Source organism: Muscardinus avellanarius (assembly GCF_963383645.1).
Source record: "Muscardinus avellanarius genome assembly, chromosome: 14".
Taxonomy (NCBI): domain Eukaryota; kingdom Metazoa; phylum Chordata; class Mammalia; order Rodentia; family Gliridae; genus Muscardinus; species Muscardinus avellanarius.
In genome coordinates this window covers 36,246,935-36,265,937 of record NC_137800.1, presented here as the reverse complement: position 1 = coordinate 36,265,937, position 19,003 = coordinate 36,246,935, and the positions used below count along the sequence as shown (strand labels likewise).

Below are 19,003 nucleotides of genomic sequence, written 5' to 3'. Positions count from 1 at the left end.
TGTTCAAGTTTTTTATATCCTTCCTGATATTTGGTTTACCTGTTCCATCAATTGCTAAGAGGGATGCTAACATCTCCTACCATAACTATTGATTTTTTTTCTCCTTTCCTTTTTGTCAGCTTTTGCTTCATGTATTTTAAAGTCTCTTACTGATCATATACATATTTAGGATTACTCTTTTTTCTTTCCCCTTTATCTTTTACTTTTATTTTTGTACTGAGGATTATTTTGTACTAGGGGCATTCTACCTCAGAGTTACACCCCCAGCCCTTTTTTATTTTTTATTTTGAAACAGGGTCTCTTTATGTTGTCGAAGCTGACCTTAAACCTGTGATCCTCCTATCTCAGCCTCCCAAGTACTGAGATTACAGCCATGTGCCACTATACCCAGTTTATCTCTTTATCTTAATGAAATGTTCTTCATCTCTAGTTATACTCTTCAGTTTACTTTGTCTGGAATTAATATTAGGTACTCTAGATTTCATTTAGTAAGTGTTTGCATGACATGTGTTTTTCTCTCTTATTTTTAGTCTATCTGTAGCTTTATATTTAGTTCTTGTAAATAACATATAATTAAGTCTTGGCCTTTTTATGCACTGACAAATTCTTTTAATTGGAGGACTGATCTAATTTGGAAGTATAAGTTCTGAAATAAAGTTAGTGCCAATTCCCTTGGATCAGGTATAATTAGGTTATAGCAGCTCTATCCATTTATGAAAAAACCAGAATAGACTCAAATTAACCAGTCTTACCTTGAGAATAGCAAACTACCATAAATATTATAATTCTATAATATTATCTTCTAGTCTTCCAGCTGAAGACTAGGGGAAATAGTTTTGCTTTGAGAATATACTAATGCTACAGAAATGGGTTTCTCTTTTCCTGAATATCTAGGGGATATGAATGTAAAATGGATCTGATACTGTCTACTTTTAGTAGATACAGTGACTTAACCTGTACTGAAATCACAGGTTTCAATGAGAAGATCAATGAGCTTCCTTGATCTTTCCCCAGATTTTCCAGTCTCATAACATCTAAAAGCATATACTCTTTTAACTACTAGGAAACCATTTGGTGCCTTTCCTAGGTATATATCTCGTATCACTGCTAGGTCATTTGCCTTTTCATTTTATAATTACATGAGACTCTCCTAGATCAACTCTCTCTGAGAACTCTATCTTTCTTATTTTGTATCTTCTTATCTAGCACTATGCTTGAGCAATTGTGGGACCTCAATAACTATTGAATACATAAACAGGATATAAAATGAAGACTTAATTTATGATAAATGGGGTATGATGTTTATTTAAGAGGCCTAACGTTCAGGAAAAAGGAGAGGCAATATTCAATTTGCCAAGTCCACTCTCTCTCTAAGGTTCACCAAAAGGTGAAGTTTTCACTTTGGACCACAGAGCCAAAATCTCAGAAGGCTTAGATGCTAATGAAATTAATGGGCATCTAGTGGTCGGAGCACCCCACCATGAAACAAGGGGCTGCATCTGTGCCACTTGTGTAAGATGCTGTAGGAGTTGGTACAAAGATGAGGAGGAAACCTGCCTACAGAGGCTCTACTGGAGACTAGTCCAGAAGCAAGTGGAAAGGTAAAAGGTCATCACTGAAAAAGTGAAAGTTCAGCAGGGGAGAGTCACAGATAAGCATTAGAACTCAAGTCAAAAGGTGAACAGGAAAAGATCAAGAGATTAAAAATCAGAGTGAATGAAAGTTAGAGGATTCAGACAGGGTTAAATTATTCTGGTGTTGGCTTCCATGTGGCTAAATGACACTGTACAAAAGAGAAGTTTGGCATTTGCCTTAGGGTCCTGTTCCTGGATGGTTAAGCAAACTCCTTGGGTGTACTGTGGACATTTCCTTCCATCTTAGCATACTACAGGTCTTGGGAGCCAAACTTGATCCTTTGGAGTTAGGACGGGTAATAAAATAGGATTAGAAAGTGTTTTTATACTCCAAAGACTCAGTATCAGGAGTCACTCCAAAGTTGTACAAAATAAAGACAATTATTGATATATTATGGTTTACTGAAAAAGCATTTAGATTTGTGAATCAACCACATCTGGGTTTTAATCTTATCTATGTGGCCTTAAGCAGATACCTTAGTTCCAACATTTTATTATTTGAAAATGAGGGTTTCGTGTAGGTATTTCATAGCATGGTAGCCAAGCCAAGACTTAAAACAACTTTTTTTTGGTGGTACTAGGGATGGAAACCAGGGCTCCCCCCTTATACTCCCAGACCTATTTTATATTTTATTTGGAAACAAAGTCTCACTAAGTTGCTGAGAACTTCACTAAGTAGCTGAGGCTGGCTTCAAACCTACACAATCTTCCTGTCTCAGCCTTCCAAGTGCTGGGATTACAAGGGTGTGTCACCACATCCAGCTTGTAAAACAACTTTTAAGATGCCTTTTACTTCATAGGTGATTATTTTTATCCAATTAACAATGAGTGAATTAACTAGGCCCTTGTAAATAATAAGCATGCATCTCTGGGACTGGAGAAGGACAAAAGAGGGATAAAAAGATTCATACACACAAGCTTGCATGCACTTGTATATGCAGGGTACACACACACACACACACACACCTATAAACCTATTATCATTCACAGTCATCAAGGAGAACAGGTAAGACAAAACAAGGACGAAAGTCTGTGCTTATAGATCATGTGCCTTAAATACTAAAAAGTTACAAGACTGTATAAGTGGTTGCTTCAGTGTTTGTAATAAAGTTGATACGGTTAAAATAAGAATCTACAAAGTCCTACCTTCTGGCTTTGAGGCCCTTCCCCCTCATCCACAGCCCCATCCTCCTGCTGGTCGTAGGCAGGACCTCCCAGGATCCGGATTCTCTTCTCACACTGTTTCTTTGCCACAGTCAGCTGGTTAATGTACCTTTTCATATTCCTGGCCCTCAGGAGGTCAGCCTTCATCGCGGCAGATTCCTTACCTTGAACAAGAGTGAGGAGCAGTACCCGGTCAGAGGACAAGGTATAAAAGAGGGGACGCAACAACTGTGAACCACACCAGTATCTGATGTGATATATCTTGAACAACGGTGAATACTGAGCAATAGAATTCATGATAAATATGTATATATTCCCTAATACCAGTAATTTCTAAATATAATTTCTAAATATACATTTAGTATCAAATATAATACTATCATTAACTTTGAGTAAGAAATCTTACTCAAATGTAAAATAATCTTAATAAAACCTCTGCACATGTACAACTCAGTGTATGCACTTAATATCTTGATGTGGATGCATTCATTTCATATCGCTGATATGTAGACACTGAGTGCTCACTGTGTGTCTCTCAGGCACTAGCTTGGTTTTTGAGATTTTTTTTATTGGCCCTTTTGGAACTTTTTAAGAGTCTAGCAGGAAAAAATACAAAGACAGTACAAGCAGTTAAAACTGTCTAGATTATAAAGAGATGTGTGGATACCAGACGAGTATAAACCAGCTTCCTTAAGGAAATTACATTAAAACAAACATGAATAAATAGTGAGTAGAGTTTGGCAGACAAAGAATAGCAAGGGTAAGAGTGAGAACCTTGAGAAAGGAAGGGAACAGAACTTTGAGGCCCTGCATAGCAGATGCAAAAGGAAAGAGAAGATCTAAAACAAACCAGAAGTAGGCAGGAGCCAGAACAGGCAAAGCCTCTTAGGCCAAAGACAGAACTTTGTTCTTCACCCCAAAAGTACTGCAATGCTTTTAATGCATTTTCAAACAGAGGTATGCCATGAATGGATTTGCATTTTAAAAGATCATATATGGAAACAGGAAAAAATATTTCACAGAGCTAGTAAAAAATAAAAATAAAAATAGTTGGAAAACTGCAGTAAAAAGTGAGGAGAGAGAGACACTGGTGGCCTAAACTAAGTTCATAGCAATGATAGTTAAGAAGACTGGAAGATTTGAGAATGAGAGATCAGGGAGTGACAGAAAGGATAGAGGATAGGTATCCAAGGAATGAAAAGAAAGTGGTATTAAATATGGTAGCTGTGGAGATGGTAAAGCCAATGACTAAATAAGGAAACACTGGAGAAAAATCAGGTTTACAGAAAATTACAAGTTCAACTTTGGACAATTTGGTAGGTAACTTCCAAAGATGGCTCCACTATCTTCTGCCTCATATGCTCTTTTTACAATGTCACTTCTGAAAACCTCCCTCTGGAAAGCAGGATGTTTCCTTTATTAAATCTGAGTGGGTTCAGGATTATGGTAGAAGTGATTCTGTGACTTCCAAGGCTAGATCGTCAAAGGCCATCAACTGAAATCTGAGTCACCATACACATCCACCTGCCTCCAAATCTTTTTTTTTTTTTTTCCTTGCGGGTCTGGGGAGGGAACTCAGGGGCATTCGACCTCTAAGCTACACCCCCTGCCCTATTGTTTATTCTTTATTTTGAAACAGGGTCTTACTAAGTTGCGGAGAGCCTCACTAAGTAGCTGAGGCTGTCCGTGAATCAACCGCAATCCTCTGGTCTTAGCCTCCCAAATGCTGGGATTACAAGCGTGTACCACCACGCCCGGCTTCAAAGCGTTCATGTTTTGAGGAAGCCTGGAGAGTCAGTCAATGGAGAGATCAATATGGAGAAGAACCAAGGCTCCCAAGATCACAGTCCTAGTTAAGACCGTGGCTGACACTCAGCACCAATTTGGCACCATGGGAATACACCACCTTTAAGCATATGGTCTTACCCCAGTGAAGCTACTCCAGCTAATGCCATGTGAGCAAAGAGTCATTTTTGCCAAACCCTTCCCAAATTGCAGATTAATGAGAGCAAGATAAAAGACTACTGTTTAAGGCACTGTATTTTATGGTGGCATATTATACAAGAAAAGATAACTAGAACAGGCTAAGTGAAGCTGAGGTTTTTTTTTAATTAATTAATTTTTTATTGGTGTAATGTATTTATACATCATAATGGTATAAAGAAAATACTTTTGTAGACATACATGCACACATCGCCCAGTTAGCCCCTACCCGTTCCCCACCCCGTTCCCTCCCCATCTCTCCTTCCCATGCTTGGCTTAGTGGTTGACATCTAATTTTATAGCAATTTATCCAATATTAACAATGATAATCTCACAAAACAGTTTCATTTGTCTGATACCAAGCTTTTGATGACTAAAAGATAACAGTTCAATATTTCTTTTTGCTTTCTTTCTTACCAGAGAATTTTTTTCTTTTCTTTCTTTTTTTTTTTTTAGGTGACGCTGTCATACATTTATTTATTTATTTATTTATTTATTTATTTATTTATTTATTTATTTTTCAGAAAAAATCTATCCTGATATGGAATATGGACTCTAGATACCCAAAACAATCTCGAAGAAGAACAAAGCTAGAAGATGTATATTTTCTGATTTCAAACCATATAAAGCTACAATAATTGAAACAGTGTAGTACTGTTATAAAGGCAGATATATAAACCATTGGAGTTAAATAAAAGCTTAGAGATAAATTCTTCCATATATTGTCAAGGTTTCCACGAATATTTGGTGGAAGAAATACTAATCTTTTAACTAAATATTGTTGAAAAATAATAATTACATGAAAAAGAATAAAATTGGACCCTTACCTAACACCATATACAAATATTAACTCAAAATAGATAAAAGACCTAAATATAAATCTTAAGACTATAAACTTTTAGAAGAAAATCTGGGTCATAAAACCTCACAACATTGAAATTGGCAGTGATTTCTTGGATATGATTTCAATGGCACAGGCAGCAGAAGAGTATACAAACTCCCTAAAAATAAAAAAATATTGTATATCCAAAGACAATGTAAACAGAGTTAATGTTACTGATAGAATGGGATAAAATATTTCCAAATGCTATATCTGAAGGTATATTAATATTCCAACTAGAAATCCTAAAAATTAGCAACAATAAAGGCAAACAATACAATTTAGAGATAGGTAAAAGACTAACATACATAATGAATCTCCACAGATAACCAGTCTTAGTTGTCTGTTGGATGGAAAATCTTATTTCTCTGGTTCTGGTGTGTGTTACCTATTTCTTCTTTGTAGTTCATCTCTTTGAGTATTTTCTCTAGCGCTGGTTTTGAAGACATAAATTCCTTCAGTTTCTGTTTGTCATGGAAGCTTCTTATTTCTCCATCTAATTTGATAGAAAGTTTTGCTGGGTAGGAAATTTTTGGCTGGAAGTTGTTTTCTTTCAGAGTTTGGAATATGTTACTCCAAGCCCTTCTGGCTCTCATGACTTGGTTTGGGAAGTCTGGAGTGATTCTAATTGGTTTGCCTCTGAATGTCACTTGACCCTTTGTTTTTGTTGCCTTTAAGATTCTCTGCTTGGCTTCCACATTGGTCATTTTGACAATTATGTGGCGTGGGGATCCTCTTCTCTGATCCTCTCTAACGGGGGTTCTATAAGTTTCCTGGACCTGTGTATCAACCTCTTGCTCTATGTTTGGAAAATTTTCTGCTATTATTTCCTTGAAAAGATTGTTAATCCCTTTGGTTTCACCTTCTTTTCTCTCCTCTATTCCAATTATTCTTAGGTTAGCTCTCTTAAAATGGGCCCATATTTCTTCAATGTCAGATTCCTGCTGTTGGATTTTTTTTTTCTAAATTAGAAACTATGCGTTCATTTTTTGAATGATCATCTTTTAGGAGCGAGATTCTATTCTCCATGTGGTCTAATCGGTTGTTTGTACTTTGAATTGAGGCCTTTACTTCATTAATTGCATCCTTTATCTCTCTTTGGCTCTCTCTGAATTCTTTTCTAAACACCTCTATTATTTCTATGGTTATTTTCCTGATTTGATCTTCTATAAATCTCTGAATTTCTGTTTTATCAGGTTCTGATGTTGTGGGGTTGTGGGCATTCATTGTTCCATTGTTATTCCTCTTTCCCATGATTTCGGAAGTTTGTGGCTTCTCTGGGTTCTTCCCTAGGTCACTACAACTTCACTTAAGGTGCTGTGGATCTCGAGTCTGTGGTATCTCAGTCCCCACTACTCCTTTACTGGGTTGTATCGCAGAGTCTCAGACCCAGGGAGTCAATCGAGGCTGTTTTAGACCATGGGGGGTGCCAGGTTGTGCGTTCTCCTATGGTGTGATATCTCTGCCACCGCCACTCCCCCACTGGGTCAAGTCCCTGGGAGTACAGTACTGGGATTTCTCCTCTAGGGGCCGCAATTTGACTCACTGTTGAGTGTGTAGATGGAGCTGTCGTGGACTTGGTGAATTTGCTGCTGCTGCCGCCGGTAGCAATATGGCGCCGCTGCCACGCCCTCAGCCGTGAGGCTGGCGTATTTCTTTTCTGTTTTGAACTCCACTCTGAGTCCCTGCAGGGTGCGCTGAGCCCAGCCCCTGGGAGCTTTAGCTGCTCTCTGCGCCGAGAAATCTGCTGAATTCCTCCCGGCTGCTCCGCAGCGGCTCTCCTCGGCTCGCTGTCCGCCGCTCCTCTCTGGAGCTTGGTAGGCTGTTGAGTGAGTTGGTCTGGTGTCGTCCGGTGAACTCGCCGCTGCCGCCAGCAGTAAGGCGCTGCTGCCGCGTTCTCAGGCGTGAGGCTGGTGTATCTCCTCTCTGGTTTCTGAGCTCTGTTATGAGTTCCCTTCCTCTCTGGAGCCTGGTTCTGCAAGGCAAAATGGCGCCCGCCGCTTCACGCCGTGGCTCCGGCTGCAGCACTGCGGTCTGGTTTCTGGTGTCTCGTTTTTCCAGCCCTCTTTTTCTCTGTCCCTTAAAATTACATTTTTTGTTTCTCTGCTGATGGTGTTTTCTGGCTATGAAAGGCGCTGATTTTGTGGTAATAGAGATTGGTTGTTAGCGGGGCTCGTAAGCCCCGTTTTGCTCAGTCTAAGCTGAGGGTTTTTGAGTAATCTGATAGGTCTATAGTTCACAAATGTTCAGCTCTAGGATGGTACCTGGTTGAAACTACCCAGGAAGAAACAAAAAGATCCCAGGATATAATCTAAACCTTACAGTAAGTACTAAGAGAGGAACTGAAATGGGAAAGTAGAGGTAAACCTGTGTAAAGGCAGGAATGTTATCTGTTTATACACTACTGTATCTCCAACTCTTAGTAGCAGTGCCAGACAACATAGCAGGAACTCATTAAGTAGTTGCTGAATGGATGAATAAACTATACCAAATATTACTGAAAGGCCAGTAACAATTTAGCTAACATTTTGCTGAGTACTTAACTATGCATCAGGCATAATACTCTTTCTAGAACTTTGACACAGAGGAGAGAAATGGGGGAAGTAGCCTTAACTCCTACTTTCCAACTACGCAAATCTGGCTTCTATATCCCCACTATCACTACCAAACCTAATGTTGCTAAGATCACTAGTGACCTTCCTGTGAAATCCAGTGGAGAATTTTTAATAAAATCTAAATTCAGAGTTAGTCAAATTCTGGCTCCATTACTTATAAGCTAATGTGGGCCTTGCACAAGAATTTTCAAAAATTTAATTCAAAAGCAATTACAATATTTTGCTTCTTTAGGTTGATGTAGAAGCTAAAGCAAAACAAAAAACATCCTTCAAGATTTTTTAGATTTGTAAAATTTTTATTATTTTAGATTGTAAAAATGTTATTTATCTTATACTTTTTATTGATACCCTATAGTCTTATATCATAATGTAGTTCACAGTGATATTGACATACCTGCATAACACCTGGTGAGATTTTTAAATGACTAAACATAGAGCATTATCCCTGGGGAATGAGCTGCCTTTGCATATACAGCCTAAAGGCAGACTTAGGGTAAAGTAAGGCATTTTTTGTTTAAAGTGAGAGACAACTGACATGGTTTTAATATTGATGAGAAGGACTCAGTTGAAAGCAAAAAAGGCCAGAAACAGGGAATGTAATCCAAAAGACAGGTGAAGATATTAGCTTTGGAAAAGGGCCACCTCTTTAATCTTACTAATGTGGAAGGCAGAAAAAAAGGATATAAATACAAGATGTTTGGAAACTGGTGTTTGAAAGCTGGAGTAGTCGCTTTCACTTGGATTCTGTTTTCTCCAAGGAGTGAATGAGGTTATCTGCATAAAGTGAGGTGGGTAAAAGGGTGAGCAGTCAGAGGCTTGAGGAGAGTGGAGAAAGTGTGAAACCCACAGCAGAAAGCAGAAGAGCATGCTCATTTCAGAAACTCAGTAAATCATTAGGCAATGTAACCACTAAGATCAGTAGCCACCAGATAAGTATAAATTGGTAACCACTAGATCAGTATGCATATCCTCCTTGGATCTGGTAAGTACACATGTGGCCAGGGCAGATCACACTCTTTGGAGGTCACAATAAATATATTTAGCTATAATTTGGACCTACTACTAATAAAAGAAGGTCTGCATTTGGTTTCCTGGTTCTCTTCAGAGTGCCAGTAAGTAATGTGTGTGTGTGTGTGTGTGTGTGTGTGTGTGTGTGTGTGTGTGTGTGTTACTAAGGGTGGAACCCAGGGCTTTTTTTTTTTTTTTTTTACCTCCAGGATATACTCTCAGACCTATTTTATATTTTATTTGGAAACAGGGTTTCACTAAGTTGCTGAGAGCCTCACTCAGTAGCTGAGGCTGGCTTCAAATCTGTGCTATCCTCCTGTCTCAGCCTCACAAGCACTGGGATTGCAAGCATGCACCACCATGCCCAGCCATCTAAGTAATACTTTTGCACATCTTTGCTGGAGACCTCCAATTCCCTAGGATAATTATTACCTCTTTCCTGTCCCACTTGGTCATTGCATACAAATGCATAAAACGGTACCTAAATAAACTAAACAAGCTAATTCAAAAAACATAAACACTGTATCACAAAATATGTTTATCTACTAGAAGCAGCTTTTCCAAAACTTACCATAAAGGATTAATGGTAAACTTCAGGTAGATGACTTTGTTCAAGATGGTCTGTTAGAAATGATGAAATGTTTTCCCATATAGGTGCTAAAAAGATATTTTCATCTAACTTTCTAAACATGTCCTATGCTTAGCTAATAGAAAGCCCTGACCAAAGAACTCACAAGCTTAGCATTTATATCCACAGGAAAAAATATGTAAGGGACCCTTTTGTATGAGGATAAAGGTAAATATAGTTTATCCCCAAATGAGTCTATTATAAAATAAGATGCTTTGTGGATCTGCCTAAAGAAATGCATGCTTGAAAGAGCTAATTTTTTAAAAGCTCACTTTTTAAATATACTTCTTTAAGCCTTAATTTACTTTGCAGAACATTTCAATTACTCTGGAATTCAGGACCAAAGTTGCCTTAAAAAAAAAAACAAAAAAAAAACTAGACCTTAATATTAATTTGGGGTTAAAAAATGATGATAAAGAAAGAGACCTATCCAGAAGAAAATGACACACATTTATCAGTCACCACATGCTTTTCCTCCCAAGAAAGCTTAAAAGCCTTTCTAAAGAACAAATCCTAGAAGCAAATTTAAAGAGAAGGAAGAATGAAAGAGAACAAACCTTTCCCTAAAGCCACAGCTGCAAGACCAAGATGAATATTCTCAATTTGCTTGAACTCGCCAGCTCACGTGAAATGCAGTCTGTTTGTTATAATGTGATACAATGCCATTGTCTGATTACAAAGCTAGTTGCTAACAAATGCAATCGCAGCTTGTTGCTTAGACAGTTCTGTTTATTTTTGCCTCAGAAAGCTAATGCCACGTTCAGAGCTAAGTGACTAACATAGAGCTCACGTAGCCCATGCTTCTGGGTGTGCAAAAATCCTGGTAAATCCAGTGATGCAGATGAATACATTTCTTTGTGGCCTTAAACCCCATTCATCCAAGAAATATTCATGTCAAGAAAAGTATAGGCAAGCGGGCGTGCGACAACATGCTGAGACCCAGCTCTAGCCAAACTCATACACAGCTGTTTCTGTGCAAAGTCTTAGTAGTAAGGCTGTGCATTGTTAGAACTATGTCAATCATACAAAATTAAATCAATATAAAAAAGGAAGGCCAAGATGACAACCAATTTAACAGGAGATGGCAGTTACTCTTTAAATTTGTGGCAAGATGAAATTAAGTAATATCATATATATATTTCTCATAGAGTCTATTGAGATCACAGTAAAAAGAAGTGGGTTAATCTGCTGAAAGAGACATTTACATTAGACATTAGGTGAACTTTCTGACCATAAAGACATTACAACAGATATATGAACATCACAGAAATTGCTTTTTGCTATAAATCTTCTGCTCATGATATGGCTCTTCTTGAAGCACATGAACTGCTTTGAGTAAAACACTTGAGGACAACTTTTAGGTGCTACTGCTCATGAGGCAACAAAGTAGTGTAAATTACATTGTAATAAACAATGACTCTAGAAAGAGCACAAGTATAATTAGAATAAATAGCACCACAGTATTTTTCAAGTATGAGAAAGTATCAATAGTTGAACAGTGTTCTCCTCTCATGGCACACAACCAGTTGGAAGCACTCACTAACAGCAGAACCCCAGTGCACTGAGGAGTTTAATAGTTAACACACACGGGGTTCTTGTGGGCACCTGGGCTATGTTAACTGTTGTGGATGCTGTCCTGGATGTTTAGCAGCATCCCTGGCCTCTACCACTAGATGCCAGTAGCATTCCTTCTCCCAAAGACAAAAACGAAAAATGTCTCCAGACACTGTCAAATGAGAGCAAAACTGTGCCCTTCCCCACCCTGATCCCAGGAAGTACTGAAGGAGAGGCACAACTTCTGTGACCATGGAAAGGACAAGGCTGCACCCTTTCCCTTCCCCTGGATTCTCAACATGAGTTCTTCTCCTTCTCTCCTCAGGATCCACAGGACTTCTCAGGGAACCTAGGCAATCAAGGCAAGGAACAGGGCCTTCCTCAATTAGAAATGCTGGGCCTCTTACAGACCAATATCCTTAATGAACATAGACGCAAAAATTCTGAACAAAATACTAGCTATACGCATTCAAAACCATATCAAGAGAATGTACACCATGACCAAGTTGGTTTCATCCCAGAAAAACAAGGTTGGTTCAACATACGCAAATCAATACATGTTATTCACCACATAAATAGAACTAAGAACAAAAACCACATTATCCTATCAATAGATGCTGAAAAAGCATTCAATAAAATCCAGCACCCATTTATGTTAAAAACACTGCAGAAAATTGGAATAGAAGGAACATATTTCAATATCATTAAGGCTATATACAATAAACCCAAAGCCAACATCACTGAATGGAGAAAAACTGCAGGAATTCCCTTTAAAAACAGGCACAAGACAAGGATGCCCATTATCACCTCTGCTTTTCAATATAGTCCTTGAGACTCTTGCCACAGCAATAAGGCAAGAGAAGGAAATCAAAAGAATTCAAATGGGAAGAGAGGAGCTAAAACTATCCTTATTTGCAGATGATATGATTCTTTATCTAGAAGATCCAATGAACTCAACCAAAAAACTTCTGGAGCTGATTAACCAATTCAGCAAAGTTTCAGGATACAAAATCAACCTAAAGAAATCAGTTGCTTTTCTTTATGCCAACAATGAATCCACAATGAAAGAAATAAAGAAAACTATTCCATTTATTATAACCTCTAAACCAATAAAATACCTAGGAATAAACCTAACCAAAGAGGTAAAAGACCTCTACAGAGAAAACTACAAAACATTAAAGAAAGAAATTGAAGAAGACCTTGGAAGATGGAAAGATCTCCCTTGCTCATGGATAGGCAGAATTGATATAATCAAAATGGCCATTCTGCCAAAAGTGATCTGTAGATTCAATGCAATTCCCATTAAAATACCAACAACATTTCTCATAGACCTGGAAAAATCAGTTATGAATTTTGCATGGAGAAAGAAAAGACCTAGAATAGCTAAAGCAATTATCAGCAACAAGAACCAGGCAGAAGGCATCACAATCCTGGACTTCAAATTATACTATAGAGCAATAGTAGTAAAAACAGCATGGTATTGGCACAACAATAGGCAGACTGACCAGTGGAACGGAATAGAAGATACAGAAACAAACCCACATCTATAGTCAATTGATCTTTGACAAAGGAGCCAAACTCATACACTGGAGAAAAGACAGCTTTTTCAACAAATGGTGCTGTCCATTTGTAGAAAGTGCTATCCATTTGATAGAACTGGCTATCCATTTGTAGAAAGTTAGATCTGAATCCTTACTTCTGACCATGCACAGGAATCAACTCGAGATGGATCAAAGACTTAGAAATTAGACCAGAGACTGTGAAGTTATTAGAGAAAGGCATAGGATCAACACTCCAACATATAAGCACAGGGAGTAACTTTCTCAATAAGACTTCCAAAGAGTAGGAAATTAAAGCAAGAATTAATAAGTGGGATCTCTTCAAACTAAAAAGTTTCTTCTCATCAAAGGAAACCATCAAGAATCTAAAGAGGAAGCCTACAGAATGGGAGAAGATCTTTACCAGCCACCACTCTGATAGGGGGCTAATATCTTGATACAAAGAGCTCAAAAGACTCTATACTAGCAAAAAAAAAAAAAAAAAAAAAAACCCAATCAATAAATGGGCAACTGAAATGAATAGACACTTCACAAAAGAAGAGATAAAAATGGCCAATAGATACATGAAAAGATGTTCAACATCACTAGCCATCAGGGAGATGCAAATCAAAACTATGCTGAGATTCCATCTAACCCCAGTCAGAGTGGCAAACATAAGGAAATCAAACAACAACAATTGCTGGCAAGGATGGAGGATGTGGGGAAAGAGGAACTCTTTTACACTGTTGGTGGTAGTGCAGAGTAGTTCAGCCACTATGGAGATCAGTATGGAGATTCCTTAGAAAGCTGGGAATAGATCCACCATTTGATCCGGCTATACCACTCCTGGGTATCTTTCCAAAGGGGTTTAAATCAGAGAACTACATTAACATATGCATACCCATGTTCATAGCAGCACAGTTTGTAATAGCCAAAATATGGAACCAACCTAGATCTCTATCAACACATGAATAAATTGCAAAATTATGGGAAATATACACAATGGAATTCTATTCAGCTATAAAGAAGAATAAAATAATAGCATTTGCAAGAAGATGGAAGGAACTAGAGAACATTATGTTAAGTGAGATTAGTCAAGCACAGAAAGAGACGGGATATATGTTTTCTCTAATATGCCCAAGCTGGGGAGTAGTGGTAATACCAGAGGGACTCCAGATAATGGAGAAGAAATCTCAGCAAACCTTGAATGGAAGGATAGGAGAGGAAGAAAGCTGAGGTTGTTCAATGGAGGAGCTACATACAAATATGTGTAATAGCATAAATACAACATGGTTAACCTGGACACTCTCTATTGGGAGGAGAGAAGGGAAATGGAGGGGGAAGGGCATGAAGCACAATCTAAATGTACACCACTTTCAATATGTTCCACTTATAAAAAATTAGCCAGGCATGGTGGCGCACACTTGTAATCCCCACACTTGGGAGGCAGAGATAGGAGGACCGTGCAGGTTCGAAGCCAGCCTTGCTGGCTTAAGAGACCCTGTTTCCAAATAAAAATATAAAATAGGTCTGGGAGGGTAGCCCGGAGAAGGGTTTCCAGGAACCCCAGTACCACCACCAAAAAAAAAAAAAAAAAAGAATAAATAAATAAATAAATAAATAATAAAAAATTAAAAATTAAAAAAATAAATCCAGTATATTCAATAACAGATTCTTCTCTTAGGGGGCTCTCTTTTTTTTCCATTTTCTGTATAGACTCCAAATTATATCTCAGAAGCATGCTAAGGGCTACCACCCCACTTTTAAAGAAATTCTGAAAGCTTTTTAAAATTGCTAAATTAATAACTCTGCATATATTTCATTAAATTTTGACTACTGACCCACTGTCAGTAAATATACACATCTAATAAAATGAACATTCTTAATCCTATAACTGATCTGCCCACAGAAACACTATCTGCCACAGCAATGAAGTCTAATGACAATTCCGCTGACATTTTCCTATCTGAGAAGGAATTCATGTGAAAATGCTTCCTACAATAGAAGAATAATTAAGACAAAGGACAAGATTTAGGTTGTCTTTGTTCTTAGGGGGAGGAGGTGATATTATTTCTTTACCCACGATATTATACTTTTGTGTTCTTTAAAAATCTTGTGTTTTTTTTAAGTCATAATTACACAGCTGAAACAATCCAGCCAATGGTAAGGTTAATCCTGAGGGACTCTGTTTCTTTTTGCTGTACGGGGCATTTCTGAGTTTTGAACATTGCTCCAGACAATGGGCTCTCTTTTAAGACTTATATATCTTGGCTATACAGATATTTTCATTACAATGACATCTCTTTTAATTGGTTTTTACTTTTTTATGAAATGAATGCTTTGTCTACAGTCAAATAAAAATCATGTCAAAAAAAAAAAAAAAAAGAAATGCTGGGCCTCTCTTCCTCAACCCACATGTACACTAATGAACTTACCAGCCTCTGAAGCCTCTCAAACACTTATTTTTTATTTTTATTTTTGCGGTACTGGAGATTGAACTACCACTGAGCTAAGCCCTCAGCACTTTTTATTTTTTTATTGTGAAACAGTGTCTTGCTAGGTTGCTGAGAGTCTTGCTAAGTTGGTGAGGCTGGTCTTGAACCTGCGATGCTTCTGTCTCAGCCTCCTAAGTACTAGGATTATAGATGTGTTCCCCCCCCCCCTTACACAGATTCTCATACATTTAAATAAGTTTTACCAAATTCTTTTTGGTAAAAGAATTTGGGAGGACCCAAGAAACAAGTATGTATTCACTTAGAGATTAGTCAAATTTCAAAAGGAGTAAAGATATTCAACTTTCTAACCTGAAGCTGGCAGCAATTCTCAGCAGTTATTAATCATCACAAACTCTTCAAAATTATCTAAAAGTTACTTCAAAAGCTGCCAAGGAACTAAAAATATATTTGTCTTGCTTTTCAATTTGACTTTTTTTTTTTTTTTTGCAGTACTGGGGATGGAACCCAGAGGCATTCTACTTCTGAGGTACACCCTAGCCCTATTTTTTATTCTTTATTTTAAAACAGGATATCACTGTGTTGCAAAGTACCTCACTAAGTAGCTAAGGCTGTCTGCAAACTGCAATCCTCCTATCTCAGCCTCCCAAATGCTGGGATTACAAGTATGCACCACCATGTCCAGTTGGTATGTTCTTAAGAAAAAAATAGGATTATCTTATCATACCAAACACCTGGAATTCATAGTCAAATGTGTCACTCCTCTTGAGTGGATAGTGCATTTGAGGAATAAGCAGAAATCATAGCAGGAGTCATGGCATAACCATTCACTTGAGACCTTGTAATGATATACAGCCTGGTGAGGATGCCTGCAAAGTGCTGGGACATCTAGCACTTCTTTTAGTTTAAGGCCCTCCCACAGGCTTGCAATTTTTTCTTTTTTTCATGCTGAGGATTGAACTGGGGGCATTCTACCACCAAGCTAGCCCTATTTTTTATTCTTTATTTTGAAACAGGGTTTCACTGAGTTGCAAAGGGCCTCACTAAGTAGCTGAGGCTGTTCTCAAACCATGATCCTCCTGTCTCAGCCTCCCAAATGGTGGGATTACAAGTGTGAGCCACCACGCTGGCTTCTTGCAATACATTTTAAAAGAAATTATATCCTATCAATTAAACCCACATATTAAATTCAGAACCTATTCTCAAATTAGCACTGTGAGGTGAAAGATTTGAGATACTGCATTTGTTACAACACAGATCTGACCCACACCAGTTTTAAGATTTTGAGTGTGACACTCATGTGAATGAGTGGAGAGTCAGGACTTAAAATTAGGAGACTTGGGTTCGAGTCCTGCGATTAACTAGTTCTATTTTCAAAGAAGGTAAAGTATTTAAAATCTCCAGACCTTAATTTTCTTTCATGAAATGTAACTGTTAAAAACATGATAACTTATTTTTCTTGGGGGAGAGTAGGAGAAGAGTTGGCTATAAAAACCATTATGAGTGTAATGGAACTTCTCTTAGTACTCTAAGGCAGAGAATGGATAGGCTATAGACAGACTAGGCAGGAAAAAAACCCTGGGAAGAGTCACTTATAGAAATAAAAGAGAAGGAGCCTGGGATTTTGTCTTAGTACAGTCAGGCTAATATAACAAATTACCACAAACTAGGAACCTTATAAACAATAGAAATATATTTCTTGCAGTTCCAGAGGCTATAAAGTTCAAGATCAATGTGTCTTAAGATGTGGTGTGCTCATATGCTCCAAGGGATATGGAAGTTCTCTGTAGCCTCTTTTATAATGGTACTAGTCCCCTCCTAAAGCATCATCTTCTACCATCAACCTTGGTGATTAGTTTTAACATGTGAATTTTAGGGTATCCAAATAATCAAATCATAGCAGGTCTTTTTATAAATTACAATTTATAAATTAGAAATTGTAAGCTGGGTGTTGTGCATGCCTTTTTTTGTGTGTGTGTGGTACTGGGGTTCCTTCTACCTCTGGGCTATACTCCCAGACTTATTTTATACTTTTTATTTGGAAACAGGGTCTCTTAAGCCAGTGTGGCTGGCTTAGAGCCTATGCCATTCTCCTGTCTCTGCCTCCCAAATGCAGGGATTACAAGCGTGCGCCACCACACCCGGCTGTGGCACACGCTTTTTTTTTTTTTTTTTTGGTGGTACTGGGAGTGGAACCCAGAGGCTTCCTACCTCCGGGCTATACTCCCAGACCTTTTTTATACTGTATTTGGAAACAGGGTCTCACTAAGTTGCTGAGAGCCTCACTAAGTAGCTGAGGCTGGCTTCGAACCCGTGCGATCCTCCTGTCTCAGCCTCCCAAGCGCGGGGATTACAAGCGTGCGCCACCACGCCCGGCTGTGATGAATGCTTTTAATCCCAGTATTTGCGAGGCTGAGACAGGAGGATCATGCAGGTTTGAAGCCAGCCTCAGTGAGGCTCTAAGCAACTTAGTAAGACCTTATTTACAAATAAAATAGAAAATAGGTCTGGGAGTGTAGCCTGGAGGTAGAAAGCCCCTGGGTTCCACCCCCAGTACCACAAAAAAATAAAATAAAATAAAAATAAATAAATAAATACATTATAAACTATAACTATTGCTGAATGCTTTCCCTTCAGCTTGGTATACCCTCAGAGCTTCTTGAAAGCAGGGACTAGATTGGCGGTATTCCTTCCTGTACCCTCAGATCATAGGAAAAGATCAATACATGTTCAATAAAAACACTGTTGACTCTCTGGATCATTTCCATGTTTTATCTACATAGAAGTTGCTATGTATATGACAGTTTTATTTTGGGAAAGGACCTTGCTTCTTCTACATTGTTTTTCTTTATAGAAGTTGTGATGACAAACTATGTATATCAAGTTTTGTTTGTCAGTGATTCAAGGAGAAAGAAAAAGGCTCTAACTCAATTTAGCTTCTGTTTGCTTTTCTGTGCTAATTAGAAACTTGCGGAGAGAGCATGTTTTAAGTCTGACTTAACTATTCCATTTTTACCCCTACTCCCCAACAGAAAGATCTGAGTAAGCCTGGGGATTTTTGTGAAAAGTCTAGCAACAAGGTAAAAGTAGTGCTTGGCTCTCAGTAGTGACTCGAGATTTTCTCTACATTTGAGATTTTAATATGGCCACCTACTTCATATATGTGAAGGGAAGGAGCTGGCTCCCAGCAAACAACAGGGAGCTAAAGCCACTGTACATACCTTAATGAGTTCTCAGAATCATGGTAAAAAAAAAAAAAAAAAAATCTTGCTTCATTTGAAAAGAAACAAACAGGGGAAAATTAAAAAAAAAAAATTTTCTATAAGACGCCAGGGTGTGGTGGCACATGCTTGTAATCCCCGCGCTTGGGAGGCTGAGACAGGAGGATCATACAGGTTTGAAGCCAGCCTCAGCTACTTAGTGAGGCTCTCAGCAACTTAGTGAGACCCTATTTCCAAATAAAATATAAAATTGGTCTGGGAGTATAGCCTGGAGGTAGAAGGCCCCTGGGTTCCATCCCTAGTACCACAAAAAAATAAATAAATA

General features: G+C 38.2%; 1 protein-coding gene across 4 annotated transcripts in view; it reads right to left on the bottom strand.

Annotated features, from left to right (window-relative positions):
* Positions 1-19,003, bottom strand: part of SNX25 (sorting nexin 25) — a gene marked incomplete at its 3' end in the record, with an annotated part of 120,461 nt that overhangs the window by 34,870 nt on the left and 66,588 nt on the right. For all 4 annotated transcript variants that reach the window (XM_080710058.1, XM_080710059.1, XM_080710060.1 and 1 more), the window contains exon 7: positions 2,781-2,962. In XM_080710058.1, the coding sequence (XP_080566184.1) occupies positions 2,781-2,962 (182 nt within the window). The remainder of the gene's footprint in view (positions 1-2,780; positions 2,963-19,003) is intronic.